This window comes from Lycorma delicatula, chromosome 1 (assembly GCF_047948215.1).
Source record: "Lycorma delicatula isolate Av1 chromosome 1, ASM4794821v1, whole genome shotgun sequence".
Lineage (NCBI taxonomy): Eukaryota > Metazoa > Arthropoda > Insecta > Hemiptera > Fulgoridae > Lycorma > Lycorma delicatula.
Genome location: NC_134455.1, coordinates 33,107,402 through 33,135,368, shown reverse-complemented (window position 1 = coordinate 33,135,368; position 27,967 = coordinate 33,107,402). Strand labels below are relative to the sequence as shown.

General features: G+C 33.1%; 1 protein-coding gene across 3 annotated transcripts in view; it reads left to right on the top strand.

Annotated features, from left to right (window-relative positions):
• LOC142317280 (protein Malvolio-like) overlaps positions 1-27,967 on the top strand; it is a 134,095-nt gene that overhangs the window by 32,725 nt on the left and 73,403 nt on the right. The window contains exons 1-3 of one of the 3 annotated variants that reach the window (XM_075353705.1): positions 1,612-1,769; positions 24,262-24,444; positions 26,582-26,704. In XM_075353705.1, coding sequence (XP_075209820.1) covers positions 24,268-24,444; positions 26,582-26,704 — 300 coding nt within the window. In that variant the 5' untranslated portion in view covers positions 1,612-1,769; positions 24,262-24,267. Of the gene's footprint in view, positions 1-1,611; positions 1,770-22,261; positions 23,131-24,261; positions 24,445-26,581; positions 26,705-27,967 lie in introns of those variants that run through there. The other 2 variants (XM_075353696.1, XM_075353714.1) reach the window with 2 other exon arrangements.

Genomic DNA, 27,967 nt, shown 5'->3' with positions numbered 1-27,967 from the left:
ACCCAACCACCAAAGAACACCGGTATCCACGATCTAGTATTCAAGTCTGTGTAAAAATAGCTGGCTTTACTAGGACTTGAACGCTGGAACTCTCGACTTCCAAATCAGTGATTTGGGAAGACGCGTTCACCACTAGACCAACCAGGTGGGTTTATGAAAAGACGCCTGTCCTCGGGTTTATGAACTTATCCTACGTGTAACATAAGCTCATCAATATTTATGTAATAAACCAAATTATTCTCATCAAAAAAGTACTGAGAAAGTTCTTTTTGTCGGCTTCGAAAGCCTGACACTTTTGTATTTTTTTGAAGTAAATTCTAATTTTGCAGTCTTGATCCTAACAGTTCAGCTTGATTTTTTGATAAATTTAAATCCCTAACTAAATCATTTAATTCACCTTGTGATATAAGATGTGACATATTGGAAGATAATTCAAAATGAAATTCCAGACACAGTTGTTAAACAAAAGTAACAATCGGTTACCTGACCCTTTGGTTCATGTCAAACTATTGGTACACCAAATGGCCGTGTACCTTTCAGCCATCCTCTTAAATATACAGAATAATTAGTGCATACTACTTGAGGAGCCCACGTCTTATCCTCATCACCAATTTTACACTGAAAGTACAAATGATATGTTTTTTTAATTAAAGGCGTAATGCTTTTTCTATTTGATTTTACGGTAAACTCATCACATACGAGTACATAACAAAAGGAATCCACATCATTTACACAATTTCAAGGTATTATGACACTACACTTTTAACAAACTTAAGACAGCAATAAGACTGAACAAATTTAATTCATTCCTAAATACAGTGCTTAATACAAACAACACAGCTGTGTTTTCAGCTACATGTTTTGACCTGAACAGACATATTAATCTTGTCCATGAAGGCTCACTCTTCAGTATTAGATATGATGTCATAATATGTGACTATGATATGATTTAATTATTTGTCTAGTATTGTTTTTTTTATAGCTTACAAATTATGTTAACAAAATTAAACAATAAAAAATGAGCTAACAAAATACAATAATGGAGCTTCAAATGCATACTATACGTTGAAAAATGAAAAAAATCCTTTAATTAAAATTAATTTTTTTTTCAAAAATGGTGGGTGATAGAAAGATTCTGAGTTCATATTCATTTTCAGCATCAAAAAACTGATTAAAATCATGTATCACATGTTAGGTAACAAAAATTATGTTTATCAATGTTAGACTATCTAATGAACTAGTTTTGTCATTCAGCAATTTTTTCATAAAACCAAAAATTTATGGCTTTTGAATCACTTTGTTGTGAGCAGTTACTACTGGACATAATTTTTATCAAAATTTTAAATTTATAATTATCGTACAAGGAAAACAATTACATTTAATTCTTTTTTTTCTTTAATTAGTACAAAAGTATTTTGGAGAGCATAAAGTTAATCTATTACTATTGTTTATTTTATATCAATGTGGATCACTTTGAAGTGCTTCACTTTGAAATATTACTTTGTTATTAATGTTAAAGAGGGGGGGGGGGAAGAATAATACATTTTATACTGAAGAAAACTAATCAGTTGTAATGATAAATCTGAATTTATTTAATGAACATTTTTATTTCACTGTCATTTTAAATTATACTTTTGTTAACAGAACACTTTTATAACAATGTTAAGTACTTTTGATGAGTGAATTAATGTGCAACTTTAACAGTTTTTTTAGATATTCTGACCAAAACTCTTTTCTTTCTTGTGCTGCCTATAAAAAATTAAAAAAAGGTAAGAATTAATAAAATTAATTATTTTAACTCTTTTTTTTTCATATATTTTGCAGCAAGAATTTTTAATAAAATTTTAAAAATATATTAAAAATATATATATATAATATCATCTAATCAAAATTTTTTGATTATGAATGTGTTCATATAAACCCAGCGTTATATTATTTTGGTGATCTACAGTAACCACTTCATCAAATGTACTTTCAATCATTGATTTATATTTTTATCCTTACTTCACATTCTTTTATTTTAAAGATGCTATAACGTAGAAGTTGAAGTTGCTGTGGAAAGTTGTTCTGAAACTGTTCTGTGTGAAGTTATTCTGAAAATTGTGTGAAAGTTGTTGCTGTGTAAGGATACATAATTTATTGTTTTGCTCATTACTCCAAATTTAAATTGCACGTCAATTTAGTTTTTTAGAGAAAGTAAATTAGCAGGAAATAAAAGCAGGCATATGATGGTCTCCATCCCTTTTGTATTACCAGTCAGATTTTTTTCATCTAAGAAAGCAACAATCTTGTTATGCTCAATCAATAGTATCACTGTCTACTAAAATGAATTTCTTGGATTTGATTTCTGGTAAAGTTGTAAATTTATCGTGAACTTTTCCAACTTAAAATCAATTGGTTCTTAACTGGATTTGTTTATGCCATATACACACCCTTTTAATATTATGTAGGAAACTTATATAATTTTATGATAATAAAAAGCCTTATTTTTAAGGCTAGAGAATATTAGCATTGCGCTGAAACTGGACCTTATTTCTTATCTACTCTACAATCCAATTTATAATTTAAAAAATAAAAACATGTATTAAGATACAAAAGCCATACTTATCAGCAAGGTCATTAACAATTTAAAAAAAAAATAGCAAAATTAAAATTTATTTAGCATTGGTGCAAAATGTGTTATAAAGCATAGTAATAGTAATAAATTATTTTTTTATGAAAATTATAATGAAAAAAAATAAAATTAAAACTAAAATAACATAAAAAAAATTGATGATGCATATTTTAATAAAATAATTACCAATTTAAATGGTAAAAAATTATTATTATTTTCCTATTTAAAAACTAAAGTTCCTATTTATTGTTAATTTTTAAGTTCTTAACATTTAATATTTTTAATTTTTAATAGAAACTTAAAATTATGTTAATTTCTTGGGTAATTTTTTTCCCTTATGTGATGTTGCAATCTGTTCAACTAGCGAACAATAAATAACCCCCAACGGCCAATAAGATGAGGATGATATGTATGACATGTAAACGAGATGTAGTTAACTAAGAACCCTAACTTATTTGTACACTAACTAGTATTAGTGTACAACTAAGTCAACTTCTCTTCAAGTAAGTTAACTGAATAATCTATTATCAAAAGAGATTTTAGAATAATGAAACATTTTTTAAAAGATTATAAATGTAAACAATAGTTTGATAACAAGAAATACATTTTTGACAGGATACTTTTAAAAATTACATTAAAAATTAATTACAAAGACTATTTCTCATTATTAACTTATCTCTTAAAAAATCTTCAGCGACAAGCTATTTTCACCTCTAAACAGGTCTGAATATTGTCAGAAGCAGTGTTTTATTCTTCCGTGTTATTGATTTTTGAAACAGTTATCGGCCGCAGTGTTCTTTAGTATTCCTCAACAAAAAACAGTTCGCTACAATGCACACCTAATGTTAGCATCGGGTATTTCGTTCTCATCACGCGAAAAGTCTGGCATTAATTCCAAACTCAGGTTGAATCTATTCTCTTCTTAATGTATGGTATAACCCAAAGGGGTATTGTTCGCTGTAGGAAAAAATCATCTTTACCTGATCACTCATCACTACTCGTAAAGAGATGTTTGTTGCAAGCACATTAATCATAAAGATGGTTGTAAATAGACACTCAGCACATAACCAGATACACACCTGAAATTTACTGCCATAAGATAACAAGAACAGAAATGGATATAGTTAAGAGTGCAACAGGATTTTCACCAGGTGTTTGCAACGCGAAAAGTGCAGCAATAATTACAATGTAGGGTAAAAAAATTGTCTTCTTGATCGAACGAAGATCACGAAGAAACAAACGAATAATTTCAGAATTATGAAGATTGGTTGAGTCGTTCTTCAGTTACGCTCAATTTAACATAACCTTAATTTGAAGTCTGACTTTGTATCGGTGTATTTTTCATACGCGCTTATGCAGTTAGTCACAGTGGTGAGCGAGTTTAAACTTTATGCTTGTTATCTATACGGTCTACTCTTGAAGAGAAAATATATTTTAATATTAAATAAATAAAAAAATTATACCTCTTAGTTTTGTCGTTTAATTTACGTTGTTTATTTCTTGCACAAAAAATTATACTAAATCGAATGTAGCGGGTTGTACTCTGAAAATCAGTGCTTTTCTGACTGGGAAATAGTGAGGTCGTCGGAAACGAGAAGTCGATCTTTATAGAATAAATAAATGCAAATAAATTCAATAAATACGAGTAAACTAATTTTTGTATAAGATACTCAGTTATCTTGAAGTATGTATCCTTTGTCTGGTTGAAAATGTTAATGGTGATCAGAAAAAAGTAATGACAGTGTAGTATTACTTTTAGGTTATTATATTACTCCATGTATTTTCCATACGCACAGTAAACAGATTAAGATCTCTCGAGTTGCATACACATAAACACGTTTATAAAAACTACAGTTCAGTCTCTCAGAACGTTCATAGTTTATTAAGAGTAGTATACCTAATCTAGTTGTTGATTCACTATTATGGTGCGAAAAAAATGTTAGAGAATGCAAGGACGACGTGATAAATCATATAACGTTAAAACATGTTTTGCGGTAATAAACAACTGTACTGTATAAATTAATTTTAATTTCAGTGTTTAATATGTACATAACTTTTATTATGGTATATCTTGTATAATCAATTAGTAGAATTATATGATACATTTATATGGTCTCTGTACTTTCGGAGGTTCCACTAGAGGTTTCTTAAGTCCTCGTTTTCCAGAATCATTACTTCTGGCTTCGCAGATCCCTCAGTGGGGATTTTTATCTCCTGCACTTTTACTTTCGTTGGTTCAATCTTCTTATCAGTTGGTAATTTAGTTGTAGGATCGAATTTCGACTTTACGGTGTTGCTTTCGGCAGATTTATCTACTTTCTTTTGCAATGACTTCGGGCTGATTTCTCTTGATGGTAGATTCTTCATTTTGTCCTCGATTATACGTTCGACCATTGTAGCTAAGGCTGGTGCCAATTCTGCAAGCACATCCTATTACTTTATAGAGGCTATAGGAGCTGCAGGAGCAGCCGCAACTTGCGCATATGAAGCTGTTTTTAACGTCCTGGCAAGCACACTTTTCTTGCATCAAAGTAGCTCACTTTTTGTGTTGTCTTAATCTCTTGGACAACTACTTCCTGTTTGTAAATAGGACAATTCCTAGACCTTGAAAAACGGTGTCCATGGCAGTTGACGCAGACAGGAGGATCCCTGTACGGGTCGTCCGAGTGTAACGGTTCACCACACACGCATATCTGTTGTCTTGTACAACGTGCTGCCGTATGCCCGAATCTCTGACACCCAAAGCAACGCAAGGGTACTGCCTGATTCACAATACCGACATCCCAGGGCTCGCACGTAGCAGTAAGAGCTCCGATACCCTTACCCGTGTGACAATCCCTACCGAGGGCCGAAGTGAGTGACTCGCGCTGGACGGCGCAAGAATAAGCTCACAGCAGCCCACCCTTAACCCGGCTCCACAACCGTGAAGAGGGATAGGTACTCTCCGTCTGCACTCCACCCAGCGTCGGCAAACAGATCACGGTCGTGCATTCCAACCCCGCTGCAAACAGCGAAACGAGAAGCACAACCGCAACCGGCTGTGATAGCCCGGGACCGCCAATCCCGTACTCCAAAAGGAGCTCCTGAGCAAGACCATTTCCCCGTTAGCCGATATAAGTGCAGGTATCGAAGTACCATGTCGTTGGTCGCCCCGGTCTTGTGCTTTGATGTTGTTGCACAGACGTGGGGTTGGATTTATCCGGGGCATTATTACTATTATAGTCATTATTGTTACTATTATCATTTCTATTACTATCATTTTTATTTCTATTATTTTTATTTTCATTATTATTATTATGAATAGCATTGTAATATAAGTAGTATTTTTCTTAGTTTAAACACTGTTGACATTTCTCCTATTATATTTAAATATATGTGAATTCAGATTACTATCCTGTATTCTTAAAACTGTTTTTATACATTTTTTAACTTTGTATTAAAAGGTAATTAAGGAAATTATCTGTTTTGTAATGGTGTTATATGCGCTTAGTAAGTTGATCTTTAGAAAGAAATACCGCAATACATAACACTAATTAAAGACGGTTCAACTAAATTTATACTGTGAATTTCATTTTGAGAAATAATTTCTGAAACATGTCTTGTAATCATCTTCAGCAAATAAATCATTCAAATACATATATTTCATATATGATTGTACATATGTACAATCACTACTGTACTGTACCAAAATATATATTTTGGCACAGTTCCTTATGATTTAATAATTTATTAGAATGTTTCTTGAGTAGATAAATTGCATTTTTATTTTGAAACAGTAACATACTTGGTGTTCAATATATACTGTTGTCAACCAGATTATTTGTGGATAAACATTGCTAACTTCATCTACAAATGCGTGTGACGAATCATCAATCATGATAATAATGATGATTATCTTATTATTATTCCTCCTCTATGAATCATGAGACCTTGCCATTGGTGTGGGGGCTTGAGTGCTCAGGGATACAGAGTAGCTGGACCGAAGGTGCTACCATATCGGAGAGGTATCTGTTGAGAGCCAGACTAAGAAATGATTCCCGAAAGAGGGCAGCAGCTCTTTCAGTAGTTGTTAGGGGCGTGAGTCAGAATGACTTAAACGGCCATATCAACATCACTCAGTCCTCTGAGTACTGCGCAGCTGAAAGCAATGGAAAACTACAGCTGGTTTTTTTCCAAGAAAATGTAGCTTTCTGCATTTTCAAATAGCAATGATGGAGGCGCCTTCCTTGGTAAAATATTCCGGAGGTAAACTAGTCCCCCGTTCGGATCTCCGGGTGGGGACTACTAAGGAAGGGGTCACCAGAAAATTAAAAAATAGGATTCTACGAGTCGGAGCGTGGAATGTTAGAAGTTTAAAAAAGGTTGGTAGGCTAGAAAATTTAAAAAGGGAAATGGATAGGATAAATGTGGATGTAGTAGGAATTAGTGAGGTTCGGTGGGAAGAGGAAGGCGACTTTTGGTCAGATGATTATAGAATAATTAACTCAGCTTCAAATAATGGGCAGGCAGGAGTAGGTTTCATAATGAACAAGAAGATAGGGGAGAGAGTAGAGTATTTCAAAACGCATAGCGATAGAATCATTGTAATAAGGATAAAATCAAAACCTAAACCGACAACGATTGTTAACGTCTATATCCCTACAAGCGCCCATGATGATGATGAGGTAGAGAGTGTATACGAAGAGATTGATGAAGCAATTAAACACGTAAAGGAGATGAAAATTTAATAATAGTTGGAGATTGGAATGAAAGCATTGGAAAAGGCAAGGAAGGAAATATAGTGGATGAATACGGGCTGGGCAAAAGGAATGAAAGAGGGGACCGACTTATAGAGTTTTGCACGAAGTATAATTTAGTAATTGCCAACACCCAATTTAAAAATCATAATATAAGAATATACGCTTCGAAAAAGCCAGGTGATACTGCAAGGTATCAGATAGATTATATTATGGTTAAGCAAAGATTTAGAAATCAACTCGTTGACTGCAAAACTTACCCTGGAGCAGACATTGATAGCGACCATAATTTGGTGTTAATGAAATGTAGATTGGGGTTTAAAAACCTGAAGAAAAGGTGTCAGATGAATCGGTGGAATTTAGAGAAGCTTGAGGAAGAGGAGGTAAACAAAATTTTTGAGGAGGACATCGCAAGAGGTCTGAGTAAAAAAGATAAGGTAGAAAATGTAGAAGAAGAATGGGAGAATGTTAAAAACGAAATTCTTAAATCAGCAGAAGCAAACTTAGGCGGAATAAAGAGAACTGGTAGAAAACCTTGGGTTTCAGACGATATATTGCAGCTGATGGATGAACGTAGAAAATATAAGAATGCTAGTGATGAAGAAAGTAAAAGGAACTATCGGCAATTAAGAAATGCTATAAACAGGAAGTGCAAACTGGCGAAACAAGAGTGGATTAAAGAAAAGTGTTCAGAAGTGGAAAGAGAAATGAACATTGGTAAAATAGACGGAGCATACAGGAAAGTTAAGGAAAATTTTGGGGTACATAAATTAAAATCTAATAATGTGTTAAACAAAGATGGTACACCAATATATAATACGAAAGGTAAAGTCGATAGGTGGGTGGAATATAATGAAGAGTTATACGGAGGAAATGAATTAGAAAATGGTGTTATAGAGGAAGAAGAGGAAGTTGAGGAGGATGAAATGGGAGAAACAATACAGATCTGAATTTAAGAGAGCATTAAAAGATTTAAATGACAGAAAGGCTCCTGGAATAGACAGAATACCTGTAGAATTACTGCGCAGTGCAGGTGAGGAAGCGATTGATAGATTATACAAACTGGTGTGTAATATTTATGAAAAAGGGGAATTTCCGTCAGACTTCAAAAAAAGTGTTATAGTCATGATACCAAAGAAAGCAGGGGCAGATAAATGTGAAGAATACAGAACAATTAGTTCAACTAGAATCATGCATCAAAAATCTTAACTAGAATTCTATACAGAAGAATTGAGAGGAGAGTGGAAGAAGTGTTAGGAGAAGACCAATTTGGTTTCAGGAAAAGTATAGGGACAAGGGAAGCAATTTTAGGCCTCAGATTAATAGTAGAAGGAAGATTAAAGAAAAACAAACCGACATACTTGGCGTTTATAGACCTAGAAAAGGCATTCGATAACTTAGACAGGAATAAAATGTTCAGCATTTAAAAAAAATTAGGGTTCAAATACAGAGATAGAAGAACAATTGCTAACATGTACAGGAACCAAACAGCAACAGTAATAATTGAAGAACATAAGAAAGAAGCCGTAATATGAAAGTGAGTCCGACAAGGATGTTCCCTATCTCCATTACTTTTTAATCTTTACATGGAAAAGTACAAGGTGAAAAGATAAAGATGCTACGATTTGCTGATGATATAGTAATTCTAGCCGAGAGTAAAAAGGATTTAGAAGAAACAATGAACGGCATAGATGAAGTCCTACGCAAGAACTATCGCGTGAAAATAAACAAGAACAAAATAAAAGTAATGAAATGTAGTAGAAATAACAAAGATGGACCGCTGAATGTGAAAATAGGGGGAGAAAAGATTATGGAGGTAGAAGAATTTTGTTATTTGGGAAGTAGAATTACTAAAGATGGACGCAGCAGGAGCGATATAAAATGCCGAATAGCACAAACGAAACGAGCCTTCAATAAGAAATATAATTTGTTTACATCAAAAATTAATTTAAATTTCAGGAAAAGATTTTTGAAAGTATATGTTTGGAGTGTCGCTTTGTATGGAAGTGAAACTTGGACAATCGGAGTATCTGAGAAAAAAAGATTAGAAGCTTTTGAAATGCGGTGCTATAGGAGAATGTTAAAAATCAGATGGGTGGATAAAGTGACAAATGAAGAGGTATTGCGGAAAATAGATGAAGAAAGAAGCATTTGGAAAAATATAGTTAAAAGAAGAGACAGACTTATAGGCCACATACAAGACATCCTGGAATAGTCGCTTTAATATTGGAAGGACAGGTAGAAGGGAAAAATTGTGTAGGCAGGCCACGTTTGGAATATGTAAAACAAATTGTTAGGGATGTAGAATGTAGAGGGTATACTGAAATGAAACAACTAGCACTAGAAAGGGAATTTTGGGGAGCTGCATCAAACCAGTCAAATGACTGAAGACAAAAAAAAAAAAAAAATTATTATTATTCACCAGGTAATCTGACCTTATAGTCAATTTTAATCTCTTACTAGAACATTGGAATCAGTATCCTCTATCTAATAATTTACTAATTGATTCGTTTTGATTGTTTTGATTTGATTGTTTTATTGATTTATTAAGCATTTTTATCCTCATAAATCAGGTCCTCATCATCATTGATGATGATTAACATTCCAAAGTTTCAGAGGTAGTTATAATTGTTACTAAATGATTCAGATAAAAGATTTAATTTTATATGAATTTTCATTATTACTGTAAATAAAATTTCTACATTATATACATTAAATAATGTATTAATAATATTCTCATCTGGAAAGAATGCTGGATTATTATCTTTATGAAATGTTGTGTACAAGAAGCTGTCCAATTCAATAGTTTACTGCACCAATGGAAATATGTACCTTGACTAAATATTCAACTTATTATAGGTAAATTGTTAATATATCAAATTTGAAGACTGCTTGCAGTATCTGAGCTTAAATTAAGGATCTCTGTGTTCATAATTAACTTTATAACCATACACTCATTTATAGGTACTTGCATACAACATTTGAAATCATTGCAATCACATGGATCACAATCAAAATTAATTGGAGATTCTTACCACACCACATTAATGTAAATTATTATCACCCTTTGAACATTTTCTGACAACTGAGCCCATTCATTTCATTAGATTTATCTAAAGATATTACCTTTTTGTTTATTCTAATTATTGAATCTTTAGAAATGACATGCAGTTGAAACGATTATTAGAAGTAACAGGATTGTTTAATAATTGATGGTTTTCTATGTTAATATTAACGCCCATTTTTCTAGAAATATAACTGTCATCTGTAATAGATAATCTTTGCGGTATAAGACTGATAGTACAAATAAATGAAACAATTTAAACTAGAAGTTAAGTTTCAAATCTAACAGATTTGAAATAGATCAGAATCTTCATTCACTTATTCATTAAATTGAACAGTAGTTTTATAAACATTACTTATATGGTCATCAAGATTTTCTTCCAGTTCGTTAAATGAAGATACAGGCAATGTTAAATCTACTACACTGAATTCTCAACCTTTATTAACTTCCTGTTGACCATCAAACTTGTCGAGTTACCCTAATGCCAATCCACCCACCAGTACTAGTGCAGCTACCAAGAGTAGATTATTGCTTCGTCTCACATTCTTCCAAGCAGCTTTCACAGCTCTCATCGAGGGTTTAGAAAATCTTGCTTCAAAACCTAGGAAATTAACTGCATTCCATAAACCGGCCCGTCCCCAATGCAGCCGCGTAGGTATGCCGAGTAGTTAGCATTTGTCAGTTGCATTTGTCAGCAGAGCAGAGGGCTTGACTGTGTTCAGCAGTTAGCTAAAGAAAGACTTCCAGGTTGCCCTTTGGGGAGACTGGAAAGGTCTTAAAATCAGGAACATCAAAGAGACTAGCAAGGAATTAGTTGTGGTAGTGGATGATACAGAGACCATTCAGGCAATTAGAAATTCCACGGTGGTTAAGTGATTGAATGTAAAAATAGACCCGAAGAGAACACGTAGGCCTCATATTGTAGTTTATGATATTGACCATAACCTTACCGATGAAGATGTCTTGTCCCTCATTAGGGAGGAGAACACTGATTTGCATGAAGCCACCTTCCAAAGGGACTGTGGGTTGGTCTTTAAAATGGGTAGGAGTGATACTCAGAAATATCTTGGAGTCTTTGAGGTAAGTTCTGGTCTCTTTCAAAAATTTACGTCTGCAGGCAGACTATTTATCGATTTAGGGTTCTGCCAAGTAAAAGAGTATGTGGATGTCCAAAGATCTTTTAAGTGCTGCAGATTTGGTCACAGGGCTAAATTTTGTAAATTTGCCTTGGTGTGTGCCCATTGTGGCGAGGACGGCCACAAGCGTGACGATTGTACGCATAGGTCCGAGGCTCCGGCCTGTGCTAACTGTAAGAGGTTATACAAGAATCATGAGCACCCAGTTGTTAGTAAGGCGTGTGGCTATTATGTAACTGCCGTTGTGCTGTACTTTAATTCCTTAGATGCTTAGGTTCGGTCAACTAAATGACCAGGGTGCTTATGTAGTCCAGGTTGAGTTAGGTGAGTCCAGGTTGTAGAGAGGTGTTCTTTGGTGGTTGGGTTTCAATTAACCACACATCTCAGGAATGTTCGAACTGAGAATGTACAAGACTACACTTCATTTACACTCATACATATCATCCTCATTCATCCTCTGAAGAATTATCTAAACGGTAGTTACCGGAGGCTAAACAGAAAAAAGAAAGAAAGGTTGTAGAGAGACGGAGCTTCGATGTTTCTTTCTGCAGCACCTATGTAATTAGGGGTGATCTGCCAGGCTTTCACAGCTGGAAAAGGTTTTGCGTAGGGCATACCAGTATTTCTACTATTCTGTGCAGGAAGTCGCTTGATAGTGTCTTTATACGGCAGGTTACTGATGCGCATCATGTTGTGGTCAGACTTGCCATTCGCGGACAAAACCTTGCAGTTGTTAGATCACATTTCCAATACTAGGATCCCACTGAGGAACACCTAGCGAGATAGGATACGATCCTTCTTATTGTGGGTAATGGTTTAATGGTGCTGATGTTAAAGCAAATTCGATTTTCTGGCACAGTGGGATCACTGATCATGGCATTGGCTTAATTAACAGTTTTCGAGCAGCACAATTTTAAGGTTTTTAATGTTGCAGACCAGTTGGCCACTTACGTCGGTACGGTTAACGGACGAAGGGCCTTACAAAGTACAAATATTGACAATTGCCATTGGTAGGAACATCCCTGGCAGGGTCCACGACTGGTCTGTGGTCGACGACTGTTCTAGCGACCATCGATTGATACTTTTTGAAATAGCGGATGGCCATGAATGACACTTTCCTATTTAAAAGGGGGCCCTTCCTGCATAGTAGGCCGGACTGGCCGAATTATCCTCTTTGTTGGAGTCCAGACTGGAGATTTTTTCTCGAGACCTTGACGACCTACCATTATATGTCCTGGCAGAAAATTTCACTTTTGCGGTTGGGGCGGCGGCTGAAGCCGCCATTCTTAGAGGTACTGGCCGGATACGTATATCTGATTGGTGGTGTCGGGTTCTGAGAGCAATGAAGCAGTCTGTGAATCGACTCAGAAGGGCTGCGCAACGATAGGGTGATCCCGATCGGCGTGCGGCCCTAACTACGGATTCCCACAGAAGGAGGGCTAGGTACTTTCATAGCGTTAGGTCCTTCAAGCGTAATTCCTGGCGCTTCTTCGTTCAGGAGCAAGGGAATAGAGACCCTTGGGGCGTTGTGCACATAAGCGCAGGAAAGATGTCGTCTTGTCAGCTTTGTCAACCCGCGAGGGTGTGGTAATTGATAAGGACCGTGTCCTTAATATTTTGTTGAAAGATTTGCTTCCGGAAGATACTATGGTGGGTGAAATTTTATAACACCGGCGTGTCAGGCGGGAAGTGGCGATTTTCGAGACCGACTTGCAATCTTCTGAGATCACTGAGGCGGAGTTGCGCCAGGTGATCTGTAGTATGGCACGGCACAAGTTCCCCAGGTATTATTGGATCACAGTGGAGCTCGTCGTCCGAGCGCTTCCAGTAGTCCTTGGTCCTCTAACTAGAATATATAATAGGTTGCTCTTCGTCGGCCACTATCCGGTATGTTGGAAGCGTGGAGACTTGGTGTTGTTGTTCAAAGGTGGCGACAAAGATCTTACTGTTAGTTCCTCTTACCGTCCAGTAACGTTCTTGCCTGTGATTGGCAAGGTTTTGAGAAGGTCCTATATTTGCGTTTTGTATTAGATTGGCCACTGATCATTTTCTAATGGACAACCAGTATGGTTTCCGACTAGGCAAGAGCATTGAGCACATACTAAAGGTGATGGATATAGCTTCCTCTAGTCCATGTAAATATGTATTAGGGATATTTCTGGACATATTCGGGGCATTTAACAACTTATAGTGCCCGTCTGCCCTGTTTAAGATGCAGAAGCGTAGTATACACGAAATGAATTAGAAGTGCTCTCAAGTTATTTCAGCCATCGGACCGTTTTCCTGCGTGATGACGGCTCGGAGGTTCGTAAGACCTTTACTAAGGGTTGCCCTCAGGGCAGTGTTCTGAGTCCCTTTCTTTGGATCATAGAAGTTGATTCCATGTTGCGTTTAAGGTTGCCATGTGGTCATCGTGTCGTCGCTTATGCTGGCAACGCGCTGCTACTGATTGAAGGGGATTCGCGTAACGAGGTAGAGTTCCTAGCTGTTCATGCTTATGAGATACTCCGGCTGTGGAGTCTCCAACATAAGATGATTTTCAGCTCAGAGAAAACCAAAATGATGTTGCTTAAGGGCCGATTGGCTGCTTCCCGACGAATCCGGGTTCGGATGGCTGGTTTCCCATTCGGTACGTTACAACTCAAAAATACCTGGGTGTTATCCTTGATGAAAATTTTCGGTTCAAGGAACCGAAAATTCTCACAGTATGTAGCATAAAAGGCCGCTGATGCTTTTCATGGAACCCGTAGTGTCATTCATCCTTATGTCAGTGTCAGCGAAGCTATTATGCTGTATGCTGCGCCTGTCTGGACTCGCCGCATTGCTTTTAGGTATTGCGCGGACATTTTGCTGCGGGCCCAGCGACTCCTCTTGCTGGCTGTTATAGGCGGTTACAGAAAAGTCTCTCGGGAGGCAGTTTGTATTATAGCCGGAGTCAAACCAATAGATATCTTGGCTAATGGGCGTAAGGAACGCTACATTTCAAAGGTAAATAACCTATTGACGACAGAACGAAAGCAAGAGATTGAAGACCGTGGCCTTGCGTCTTGGCAGATCAGGTGGGACGAATCCTCCACCGGTCGCTACACGCATGGTATATATCCTATAGTGTCTGATTTAGGTGCGATTGGATCACACACATACAGTTTCTCTCCAGGCATAGTGCCTTCGGACGAGTTTGGTGGATTCGAGTCAATGCTCGGATTGTGGGACTGATCATACAGTGGATCACGTCCTTTACGTCTGTCCCCGATACGAGGTCGTACGTTCACGAGCTGTTAGGGAGCTTCAGAGAATACATTCCTTTCTGGATCTCCGAATTAACTGGATGAACCGCGAGGAGTGTCTATAGTGGCTGGTTTTCTTCGCGCCCTTGCGGTGTGTGGGTCTGCAGAGGGAGTTTAATCGAGGTACTAGATCGTGGTAGGATCCAGGATGGCTAGGGTTCCTGCTTAGGAACTGTATCGGTTGTAGGTAGGCGCATCGTGCCACGGTTATATTGGTATTGTTTGGTGATTCGATTTGGGGCTCCCGTTGGTGGGGGGTGGCCGCGCCGCCGGAGTATGTTAACCCGTGCGAGCAGGGGCGTGGCTTTCCTCCGTCGGTGACAGTCCTGATCGTGACTTGGTAACACAAAGCGATACTCCATGATAGGATCGGGTGGAGGTGTGGGGTTTGTGCACGAATCCTGCGCGGACCGGAATGAGGTTGCGTTCCCTTTGTTAGGTGTCCTAAATTGGTCGACTTACTTGGGTGTAGGTCTGAATTTCTATGTTGTGTAAGATAATTTTGATTGGTGTGAGTGTAGCACTGATTTAACTTTATAATCGTTCGTTTTCTGAGGCATTCACAGTCACGAACGGTGCTGTCAAATCTGGACTAGGCGCGGGGTTCGCGCTTTCGGTCAGTTTTAGGGAATCATGTTAGGTTGGATGTGAAGATGTCCGTTTGAGGCCTACGTGAAGGCGAAATTTGATATGTATTTTCCTGATGCAAATGTCTGCCAAGGTCATGCAAATGTCACATCGGTGACATCCTAACCGAGCCCTGGCTGATGACTGTGAGATGTAATCAGTTAGAGGGTCTAAAGACGACCTCCTGTAAAGCCCCTCGGGGCTTGTAACGGAGAGGGTGTTGTGGCGACCGTTAACGTCACAAGGTTGATGTCTTCCCCCTATGGGGTTGGAATGTACTCACGACAATTAGATTAACATTCAGCATGTTTTTTCTATACTATACTTTCATTTCATTTTATTTTTGACCGATTGGTGTGTACTAACACCAATTGTGAGTTCTAACTTTTGTGCTAGACAATAACATGAAAGCGTTTTTCGCCCAAAAAAAAAATCTTTTGTTGGTGATTTGATACACTAGCTTCGTGATTTTGGTGCTTGGTCACCTATAGAATTATTGTTTTTTTCTTAAAATTACTGTCAATGATTTGGAACATAAATATAAACTTACAAACAAAGAATATGCAGATATAGATAAAATGTTAACATTTTACTATGGGTATGCAATCGTAATGCCAGAAAAGCTGTTGAGGTATATCACAGATGAATTCTTAACTTAATTATTCTCAGTAGAAAGGTATTTAATGATACTCATAGAAAATTGAGAGAGAGAGTGGCAATCGAGGTAAATTTAATGTGGCAAAGTAATAATGATGTCAGATATTGATTATATCATAGCAAAGTCCTTCAACAAGTACACGAATATTATCCACACAGTTGTGAAGTTGGCCTAATAGCATAGAAAGAACATTATATTGCGAAGGTCATTACATACAATCTTCAGCTGTACAACATCTGAAAGAACCAATTACTTCCGTTGGATATTAAAACTAATGCATTAGCCACGCAAATATTTTTCAATGATGAATAACATTTGGGTGTAATATTAGCAATAGAAGACATAATCATATTTAGAATGATGCAATTTTTTAATTGTTAACAACTTCCAGTATTGTTTTTCAACAAATTTCTGAAGCAAGGTAATAGAAGATGTTCTGATCAGACCTCATAGCTTGATTAATCATTGACTCTTAGAGGATGCCTACCTTAATTTTCTTTAAAGTCAGCTTCCTCAGCTATTACATGATGACCTTCTGATAAAATGAACACATATTTATTTCCATCCCAAGCTTGTAGGGGAAGATACCTACCTGCCTTGTGATGTTTCCAGTTGCCACCCCCCCCCCCCCAAACATTTTCTAGCCCTGATGAACTTTAATGGGATAACACATTTATTTCCAGTAAGACTGAGCCCAAACTTATTTTGGTGGCCTTGTAATTCCATATGTCAATGATACATTTCCAAATAGGGTGATGACCAAAGGGGCCTATGAGCATGGCCAGTCAAAATAAAAGATTTCAATTGAATCCTTCAGATTTCTTTGTAAGAGGATGAATGATGGAACAGTACAAGCTCAAAGATCCGATCGAGAAAATTATCTTTTACACAAAATCATGTTTACCTCCTAACAAATAATACAAAAAAAAAAAAACAACTCAGAAAGTTGGAAAAGGCAATCACATCCAGAAACATGCTAGAATGTGCAGTGATACTGGAGGTGGACATTTTGAGCAACTAATATGATATTACTATAAGTTATTAAATAACTTAAATATGAATAAGGTTCTGATATAAAAATATTTTGAGAGAAGTTGGCCTCTACCTTTTGATTCATGATCTGCAATGCAAAATTTAATAAAAATTTTGTTGTCTGGCTTTTAGTGAGTGGATTTAAAAAAAAAATTTATTTGGTTTTAACTAACTTTACTGATTACATCAGTTTTTGCAGTATTTATAATTTTCTGTAAATCTTGTCTTAAGTTTTATTTGGTTGCTGGTAATTTAAGAAAGTAAATTAGTGTCAAATCTAAAAAAGTGTGCTTTTATACTACTAACTTTTTGTTTTTTCAAAAACTACCACAGATGCAGTTCTAGGACTAATTTTTTCATTTTTTGTGTAAGATTGCATATAAAAACACTAATTTTTCTTAATAATTTGAGTCTTTAGAGCTTAAATATAACATTATTCTACATTTTCATGTGAAATCTGTAACTCGAAAACAAAGGTTTTGTGGATCATGTTTACATAAACTTCTTTCATAATTTTGTTGAGGGAGTATACCTACAAAGTTAGGGAGAAATTTCCTAACTTGGTTTATGAAATAATAGTTTAAAAAATATAATTTTTAAGTTTTAAAATAAATATAGTAACTAAATGTTTTTCTCATAATTTTACTTTAATATTATTAATTATAGTAAAAGCTAAAATTCTTATTTTACAATAAAGATCTTTTATATTTAATAATCATCAAGAGCATTTAAAGAATAATATATAAATTTATTTTATTAATAAGTGGTTTTATCTTTTATATATTTCATTCACATTTAAACTACTGAGTAAAGTTCAAGTACACAGTTATAAAAGTATTCTAAAAAATAAGCATTAAAAAAAAATACATCATTTAGTGTAATGGTATTATTTATTTTAAGTGATCCATTTTGCATCTCTAAAAAAAATAATAGAAACTAAGCTTATTATTATAATCCTGTTGAACAGAAACAGGATTTTAATTTTTATGCTTTAGTGATGATTTAGTAAAAGATTGTTAGAACTAAATTTATTGTCTAGTAACTGTAGAAAATGTTTGTTGATAGTTTGATATATTTTCTAGTTATTATTATACTAGATTTAATAGAGAAATTAATTTTTTTGTTATATAATAACTTATATTATATAATATGGAAATTACAGAATAAAAATCCACTGATTAGAATAAACTTTAAGGTAACTAACAAGACAATTGTTTATAAACTAGTAAGCAGTAATTAATTGTTCTCAGTCATGTTCTATTTATTGTTTTTTAAACAAAAAATCAAATTATTTTATAAAACATGTTTTTATACTGCTTGTGGTCTCATTTCAGTATTAATTAATAATAAATAATATTTGTATTAGTCTTTCAGTTTCTTCTTTTATGGAATAAGAAAGAGACTAAGTAATAATTTATTTGTAATTAAGTGTATTAAACTTATTATTTTATACTTTACGCAGTTCAATTCACTTATTAATTATATTTGTTGTGTTCATGTTAATTGTTAATCTTTTACTGTCTCAAAAAAAGTGACATAACTGATGACATATTACATAATTTTATTGATATTTTTCTGCAGAAATTTAATTAATGATAACATATTTAGTATTTAGAGTATTTTTTAACACTCACTGCCTCATCTCTTTCATAATATGACACTCCTGGAGCCACATACATTTTTACAATTTTTTACTTATCAGTTTCTGATACTGTCAGATATTTGATTAACTTCATTCTTGCAAAAATCAAAATTGAAATCTGTAGGATCTGCAGAGATGGCCTAGTACATAACTATTTATCACTGTTTGCCATCTCTACAGAATATATTGATATTGTAAAATTACATTTATAACTATTAATAAAACCAGCAATTACTGAAGTTGATATACTAAAATCTTGATAACTGTATATTTCAGTAGAGTTGGTGGATGAGAAGGAAAATTTTTTTTAAAAGTTAGTTGAAATTATTCGGCAGAGGATTGATTTTAGGAAAGTGAAAGCAAAGATTTTGGTACTTAAATATTTGTAATCATCAGAACTACAACAATATTGCTATTATTATTTTATAAAGGTGTTTCTTGAACATCTTCTTCTGTCATGAATGGGAAAGTGGTGTTCATGCAATAAAATTCTGATTCAGATGTTCCAAACCGATACTTTTGGGGCACTCTTCTCTACCTACACATAAAAAAAAATTGATAACAAAAGTAATTAAAAAAGGAAACCTTCACTTGTCATTTTTCCTAGTAAACATGGCATGGGATGTAATTAGTCTTAAGAACAGCAGTGACTTGTGATCCAGGGATGTTGCTTACTATCTTTACAGTATGGCATTTAACATAAATTACAAAATAAAAATTAACAGAAAAATCTCTGTTTTTTAATTCATTGTAAAATCCATGAAATTAAATATTTTTTTCAAAAAAATCTTTCAGTTTACACCGACAAAATAATAAAGAAATAAAGAAGTACTGTGAAAATAAAGAGATTACTTCTTAGGAATTAGCTGTATTAATTACATCTGAAGATTTAATTATAACTGAGGATTGACTGCCTTCAGATGATGAAGGGTCTGAACAAAAAGACATTGTTGAAGATAATCATGTGGGAAATAATGAGATTGTTGTTAGCTATAAAGCTAATGATTCTTTGTTTTCAGAGGATTCAAATGAACAAGAGATAGGTAATATTAAGCCTTCTAAAAATCCAAGACAGATTCAAATAGCTGGTATGATAAGTGTTAATAAAAATGTTTTGATACTGAAAAAAAAATGTTTTAAAGGGATAAATAACTTTACTCTGGTTAACTCCACATCCTGGGTAAAAAAAACACTGCACACAGTGTTATTAGATCTCTCCCAAGTCCAAAACGTGCAGCACAGCAAGTAAACACTACACTTGAATCATTTAAATTGTTTATAGATAATAAAATGGTTAAGATTATTATTTATACAAAACATGAAACTGAGAAACAAAAAAAACAATTACTGCTAAACAAAGCTGGACTTATAATTTCACTGTTACCAAATTTGAATGAAGCTTTCCATGCATACTTTATACAAGTAGAGCAAGGAAAGACAATAACATGAGTGAAAAATACCTTCAGAATTCTTTTTCAAGTCAAATATATTTGCCTATTATGCCCCTAGAAAGATTTAAGTTAATCACCAATTGTTTGAGATTCAACGATAAAAGTATGCAGGGGCACTGTGTGCAGAATGATCCATTCACCTGTATACAAAATTTTTGGGGTGGATTTTTCAGTGCAGAATACTACACTCTCTCTGTTGAATAATAAGTTTATGAGCAAATATTAGGATTCTGGTGGCATTGTCAGTAGAATGTACATCCCTAATAAGCCTGATAAATATGCAACATAACTGATATACATGCATGTGTACTCTAAATATTTGGTATCAGGTATTTCCTAAGTTTGGGAATAAACCAACCTGACCAACGCACAATATGTAGTGCAAGAACTGTCAAAACTGATCCACACAACAAATTCAATATTACTTTCAACAACTGGTTTACTTCGATTCTACTGATGTCAATAATGAAGTGATATGGTATTACTCTGGCAGCATGCTATGAAAAGATAAACCAGAAATTCCCAAAACGTGAGCAACACCAAGGGATGTCCAGCTGGTACAATTATTTTTCTTGATGAATATCACAACAAACTTGTGAGATTCTCAAAAAAGGGGTAATTCATCTTATTAATTTCATTGATGCACAATGCACCAACTATTTCATCACAACTTCTAGGAAACCTGTCATATGAAACACTCGGGTGTAGATACATTTGAATTTGATCAGATTGTAAAAATTATAGTTGTAGTAGGTGCACTAGTAGATGGATGTTAGCAGTTTTTGATGGGGTACTAAATGCTGCAGGGATTAATGCATTTATTTTATGGTCATTAAATAACTAAACTTGAAGGGATTTAAAACAAAATAGATTTGGTTTTCTCCATGAGCTTGGACCATAACTAACCATACCTTTTATGAAACAAAAATTGATTACCAAAACTTTAAGACTTAAATTTTGACAAAAAATTAAATGGTTTAGTGCAACATGGAAACCTTCCAAGATCTGAAAAAATTACAGTGAAAAAGATCCAAAGAAGGAAGATGCACACAATGTAAACAAAGTGGCAAAAGGTTTTCAGTTAAGTGCTCAAATTGCCATTTTGTTTGCGGTGAATATAGTGATGTCATTTTAAACAGTACCTGTTAAAGATAACAGTGACATATTGACAGTAACTGTCAATAAGTCACATAAACTTACATAATCATTTATGTTGTAAACAAAAAATCTGAAATATCATCTTGATACTTTACTTTTATCCATTGGTTTAATTTTTATTGATATGACAAATTTTTTTAGAATAATAGTTTCTAGTTTAATTTTTTTAACATCTTTCCACTGTTTCTTTGCGACGACTTAAAATAAACGTTTGTATAAAATGTATTGTTTTTGTTATGAAATTTACTCTTATTTTTCTATTAAATAATTAATAATAATAATTCACCCATTGTTAATGGGTGAATTTTCATCGAGTGTAGTATAACGAAATAAAAAAGTTGTAGTATTTAATGGCGAATATGATTGTCAAAACTAAAACAAGAATAAAAAATTAACTACAAGCACACCTCGATAAACACTAACGAACTACCCTGAAACCGTGTAGCAAAACAAAATTTATGTAAATTAATGTGTCGTCCCACAGAGTATAAAATTAAAATATCGATTTACTAATAAAAGTGAAAACTAAAAAATATATTAAAAAAATGTTTAAGTCTAATCTTTTTCATTCTTCTACTCAATTGTTAAATCTTAAGCGTGAATACCTGCAATTTAATGTTAAACAAAATTATTTTAAAGTGTTCATACATTTAAACATTTTCTAATATTTTACCATGTGACGGAATTTTTAGTACATACTAACACTACTTAACATAATACGTATTCCCTCTACAGATAGTTTTTAATTTTGTAGGAGGTAAATGTTTTGTCATTGTGCAGGGAAAAATTTGTACGCTATGTTGGTGTCGTAGCTGTCAGTTTTAAACTATTTGCTCGTGATTTCCTTGAAAAAGTTAGTGTTGTCAGTGCGACTAAGTGTTGGTTAAAAATTTTTTTTGTTTGTTTTGCCATATAAACCGGTTTCTTACTGTGTTTCTTACTATCCAGTTGCAGTCATTTTTTGTTTTTGTAACCTGGTTTTTTTATCACTGAACATAATATGTAGTTAAATTCACTTAAATTGAGCATCAAAAAATTAAATTAACTATTTATATTTATCAGTTTTACGAAAACTGATAAGGTATTTGAAGTTAACTATACAGGAAAATATATTCCTTAAAAATGGATTCAATTAAATGAAAACAGAATCTTCGATATTCTGAGTGACTTCTTAATCTTTTACGGATAAAAATTCTGAGACATTTGTGAAAAAAACGATATGGCATGGATCGAAACTTTGTTACTCACTTTGTGTGATTTAAAACCATTTAAAGCTATAAAATTTGGTAGCTCCAGAGAAGTGTGCAGAATAAAGTAAAAATAAATTGCCTTAATTTTTAACTTCTGTACAAATAGACTGCTGGATATTAATTTCTTCATTAAGATATTGACGTATTATTGTTTTATAAACTTTATAGTAGTAAAAGCAGGCTCATAAAATAAGAAATAAATTAGAAGGTATTAATTTGTATATATTTATTGACGAAGCAAAATTAATAAAGGAATAACATCATGTTTATTAACATTGCTAAAATAAAAACTAAGAAAGTTGAATTTTAATAATATAAATCTTCACTGTGATTCAGTGCTGTGATGTAAAATTGTCAAGTTTTCCACTACAATAATTTTTATTAATTTAGTTTAAAACAGCTATTTTTATTAAACATTGTATCTGGTACTAACTCATACAAAATGAATCGTACTGTTTCTGAAAGGGAACCTTTGGTAAGTAAATAATGATTATTCAGTTTTTCTTAATGGTTGACACTTTAATGTTTGCAGGTTGAAGACAAACTTCAGTTTGTTTGAGTTCATTTTGACATGTTATGTCTTTACTATTAAATTACTAATAAGTTATTGATTTGTTAAATGGTAAATATTAAACTAATTAAGTTATAAATAATTAATGTAGGCTTAGAGTAATGAAAATTATGAATTTTTCAAGTGAATTTATAACAGTTTAAAAAATTACTTTATGCCAGTTTTATCTGATGAATGGAGAACAGTATAAATAATGCATTTTTCAACTAACGTGGTATGTTTTTGAGAGTTAATTTCAGAAATGTGAAACTAAGGCAATTAAAAATTGTGTGTTGTGAATATTGTTTTTATGATAATTCTAGTCTTGTTTGCCATTAATTTTAGAAAAGTTTCTTAAGATTTGTCAGTAATAATTTAAAAATATTTTGGTATATTTAATTTATATCAATTCTTTCCTCAAGTTGTGACCATTCATTCATTCTTTCATTCTGGTAGATGTAAATAAGAAGAATTTGTCAACTTTGCTACATTATTCATTCATTGGAAACATCTCTTTTCAGCTCATGGTGTAGAGATTTTTCTCTTTTGGGTATTGCAAAACTTTTGGGTTTTGCCATTATGTTAAGCATTTATTAGATAGTTGTAAGCTGTTTTTATCTTATTGAAAAGCTGGTGAGAAGATGTATGTCCATAAAGAGTTATTGATTTGGGATATAATGCAGCAGCTGGATGATGTATGATGTTACTTCTACAGCAGTTATGTTGGCCATAATGTTTTTAGTTTGTGAAGTTTTTGTTAGAACTAAATTTTCAAATTGAGAACTGAATGTAATAAAAAATTATACCAAAATTGATAAAAGTAACATAAATGAGTGAACAGAAAATAGATTAACTGTACTTCTGTAACATACTAAAGGGTTTTGTAACTTAAAAAATATGTGCCACCAACAGTAATCATTACTGATAAAGTAGGTGAATTAATCGTCAGAAAAAATCTTGAAGTATATTTTCACTAATTTAGAAAGTGAATCATTTTATTTGCCCTTATTTTACACAGTGAAAATAAACTATGTGAAATTTTTTGACTTTTTACAGTTAAGCATGAACCATAGAGAATATGGATCAAAAGAAGATGATAATGAAAGAGATCATGGGAATGGTGTCTCTGGTACGGTTTATGTTATACCAACAGGAGATAACAATCTGTCGTGCAATACATCTCCTTCTGCACAAACATACTTTAAAGAACCAACAATTCAGATTCCAGACACTGATTCGGTAAGATAAGTACATGTTTTAAGCTTAAAAAATAATTTTATTTGTTAGTGATATGTTAGTAAGCTAAATCATAAAATGTTACAATTTAATTTTCTGATTTGGGAATGTTAATGTTGGGAATTTCTCTACAAAAAGATAGTTAAATAATGATTGTGATTAATTATTAGTGACTTAATTATTCATTTAACAGCTTAAAGTTATATAATTTAATGTGAATAATTATGAAAATATTATCAAATATAATTAAAATAAAACTGAAGATGTGATATATAATTGTGGACATTAATGTGAATAGTTAATTTAAGTATATTTAAATTGAAACACTGGATGGTCCATCCTAACAATGCAACAACTTTACATGGTATTTACTTTTATTTAAAAACAAAAAAATATATTCTATATCTATTGTAATTATCATCAATGTATTTGAAATACTATTTTAAATTGCAAATTTGGTGGCATATTGTTTTTATATAAAAGTTTTGTGAACTGAAATTTGGGATGTACATCTGTGCAGGTTTGATGAATGACAGTCTGTAGAGTTCTTATTAACAAGTCTAACCAGGACAAACTTAGTTTATATAGTGACACATGAATTGTTAACCCTTTTCACTTCCACTACGGTTTGATGCTGAGAATAAAGGATTTTCATATTGAAGGTGGATCTATTCTGGGGTCCATCATAGTTTTCAGCCTTCAGGCGTTATCTCCCCTTGCTCCAGCCTCTCCACTGTATAAATCAACGAATCTGACACTGGTAGCTCTGCCAATGAAGAACCAATCACAAAAAACTATCTGCTAGTTGGGGGAGCTCATCTTTTGCTTGTTGAGGTAAAAGGCAGATACTACTGCCTACACAGTCAGGTTGCTACCTATAAGACAATCAGAATAGAATGACTTACCAGATTTTCGAAGTGTAGCTTTACGCCCATTGTGAAAAGTCATCAGTATCTTCAATAAGTTAAAACTTAAATCATGAATACATATAACTTAATAAAACAGTAAATATTCTAATATAGTAATATATACAATACTTCTCTAGAGATTTTCTTCATAAAACATTGATAAATGAGCAGTTGAGGAAATATCAATTCCTGGTTGTTTTAGTGGTACATAAGTTCTATTGAATGTACTACGGTAACTGTTACAATTATCTTTTGTACTTTGAAACAGACTAATGTAAACATATTTCAAGTTGTATTTTGAACTGTCTTTAAAGTAATTTACTGTTGTATGTGAATCAGTAATGCAACAAACTCCCAATGCAAATTATTTTTAAAGTTCATTTATTTTGTAATCAGCATGTTTAACTGAATTTTGAAAGCTGAATTTTCACTCGTATGAGATGAGTGAAAATACAGAATGATGGTAAGCTCATCAGATTTTATCTGGGAAATATTTAAAAGAATGTTACATTATTTAATTATTATTAAAAAAGCACAATATTTTATTAATATTGATTTTATATAAATAAAGGACCACGCAAACATAATGATACCTATTTAGATACAGATATAATGATTTAATTGCACACCTCATTATTGGCGCAGAAACTATTTTTTTTTAATTCAAAACTAGGTTTTTACTTAAATTCAAGAAATACTTGTATTCTAAATGAAATTTAATTTTATTGATATATTTTTACAAAATGAATCAATTTAATTTCCCTGCTTTGTTAATGTAATAAAAAATAGCTGATAACAAAGTTGTTATACTTTGCTGGCATTGGTTATTCATTCTTCTATAATGGAAAAAAAAATGATATATGGAAAAAGATTTTTAAAAAATCAGTATTATTTTTACCTTTTTTCCTGCCCTTTGTGCCAAATTTCATAAAAATCAGCTTATTCAGTCAAAATTTATTAAGCTTCATACCTACAAACGAATAATACCCTCCAACTTTTTTTTTGTTTTTTGGGGTTCCTGTTATGAATTGTTGAGTAACACAAAAAACCCCATACAACCGATTTTTGACTGATTACCACACTTTACTTCTTGCAGCATAACTCTAGAGTTATGATGCTAGGAAAGTAAAAAAATAGATCCGATTAAATTTCTTTTGTTGCTTTTAAAATCTTTTTTAACTTAAAATCTACATTTTTTTTATCAAAGTATGATTTGTTATTTTTTTTTACAGACAGGATTTAGTTGGAGAAAGTTATGGGCATTTACTGGGCCTGGTTTCCTAATAAGTATTGCTTTTTTAGATCCTGGAAATATTCAATGTGATTTACAGGCAGGAACATCAGCTAAGTACAAGGTATGTGTTACTTTAGTATATTTAATTTTTTTGTTAATTAATTATTTTGTTCTGAAAAGTAAGGTTACCTACTGGGCTGCTGAAAGAAAATACATGTTATTGGTTGATAGAAACAAGGTTGGAACTTTTGGTACAAGTTGAATCTATAAAAAATCCAAATTATGTACCTCTCTCATTACCCAACTGAGTGTTGGGTAATGGGAGAGTATATAAAGTTGTAATCTTCATCTTGTCGCTTTTAGTATATCAAGGGAGTAATTTATTTACACAATTTATATGCATAAATAGAATTTAAAAATAAATAATAAAATTCTAGTAATACACTAGTAGCTTAATTATCTTTTTGTAAATTGTCCAAAGAAAAATACTGAAATTAATTGACTTAGTACTTAATTAGCATGTTAGTTGATTAGTACTTAATTAGTATTATGTAATGTGTTCCATATTTTGACATAGGATGATAGTAGAATCTAAGATACTGTAATGTTCCAAAATCTTGAGTTATAAAGGTGTAAAACTGGAAAAAGATGTGAATAACATTAATAGTAATAATAATTTATTTATTTTTTTGAAGTGGGCAGGGCTAATTATCCCTAAAAACCTCAAAAAAAAAAAAAATTTACAACAAACTGATTTATTAATAGGATTTACTAGTATAATAATTATGATACCATTTCCTGTGCTTGGCTGTGAATTACTTTTTCAGGTAATTGTGGAATTTATTATGTACACCTAAATAACAAAAAAATAACTAATAAGCTGATATTATAATATTAGTATTTTTTATTTTATTTTCTCATGTGTATGTTCCATTCTGTTCAACTAGTGAACAATAAGCAAACATCCCCCCCCCCACCACTATGAACCAATGAGATGAGGTTGATATGTATGACATGTAAATGAGGTATAGTTTTGTACAGACTCAGGCTGACCATTCCTGAGACATGTGGCTATTGAACCCCAACCACCAAAGTACATTGCAACAGTATCCACTGCCTAGTATTCAAATCTGTATAAAAGCAGCTAACTTTGACTAGGATTTGAATCTCAGAACCTTCAGCTTCAAAAATGACCTGTAAACTATTGATTTCTGATGATAACTAATCTGGTGGACTATACGTAATACTTATGCATAGTAAATTTAAAATATGAAAAGATTTGTTCTGCAATAATGTAAATACACTATCCATCAGTTTGGTAAATAAAATAGCATTATTTTAAGGTTTTACACAATCAACATAAAAGTCATGTTGTTGTAAATAA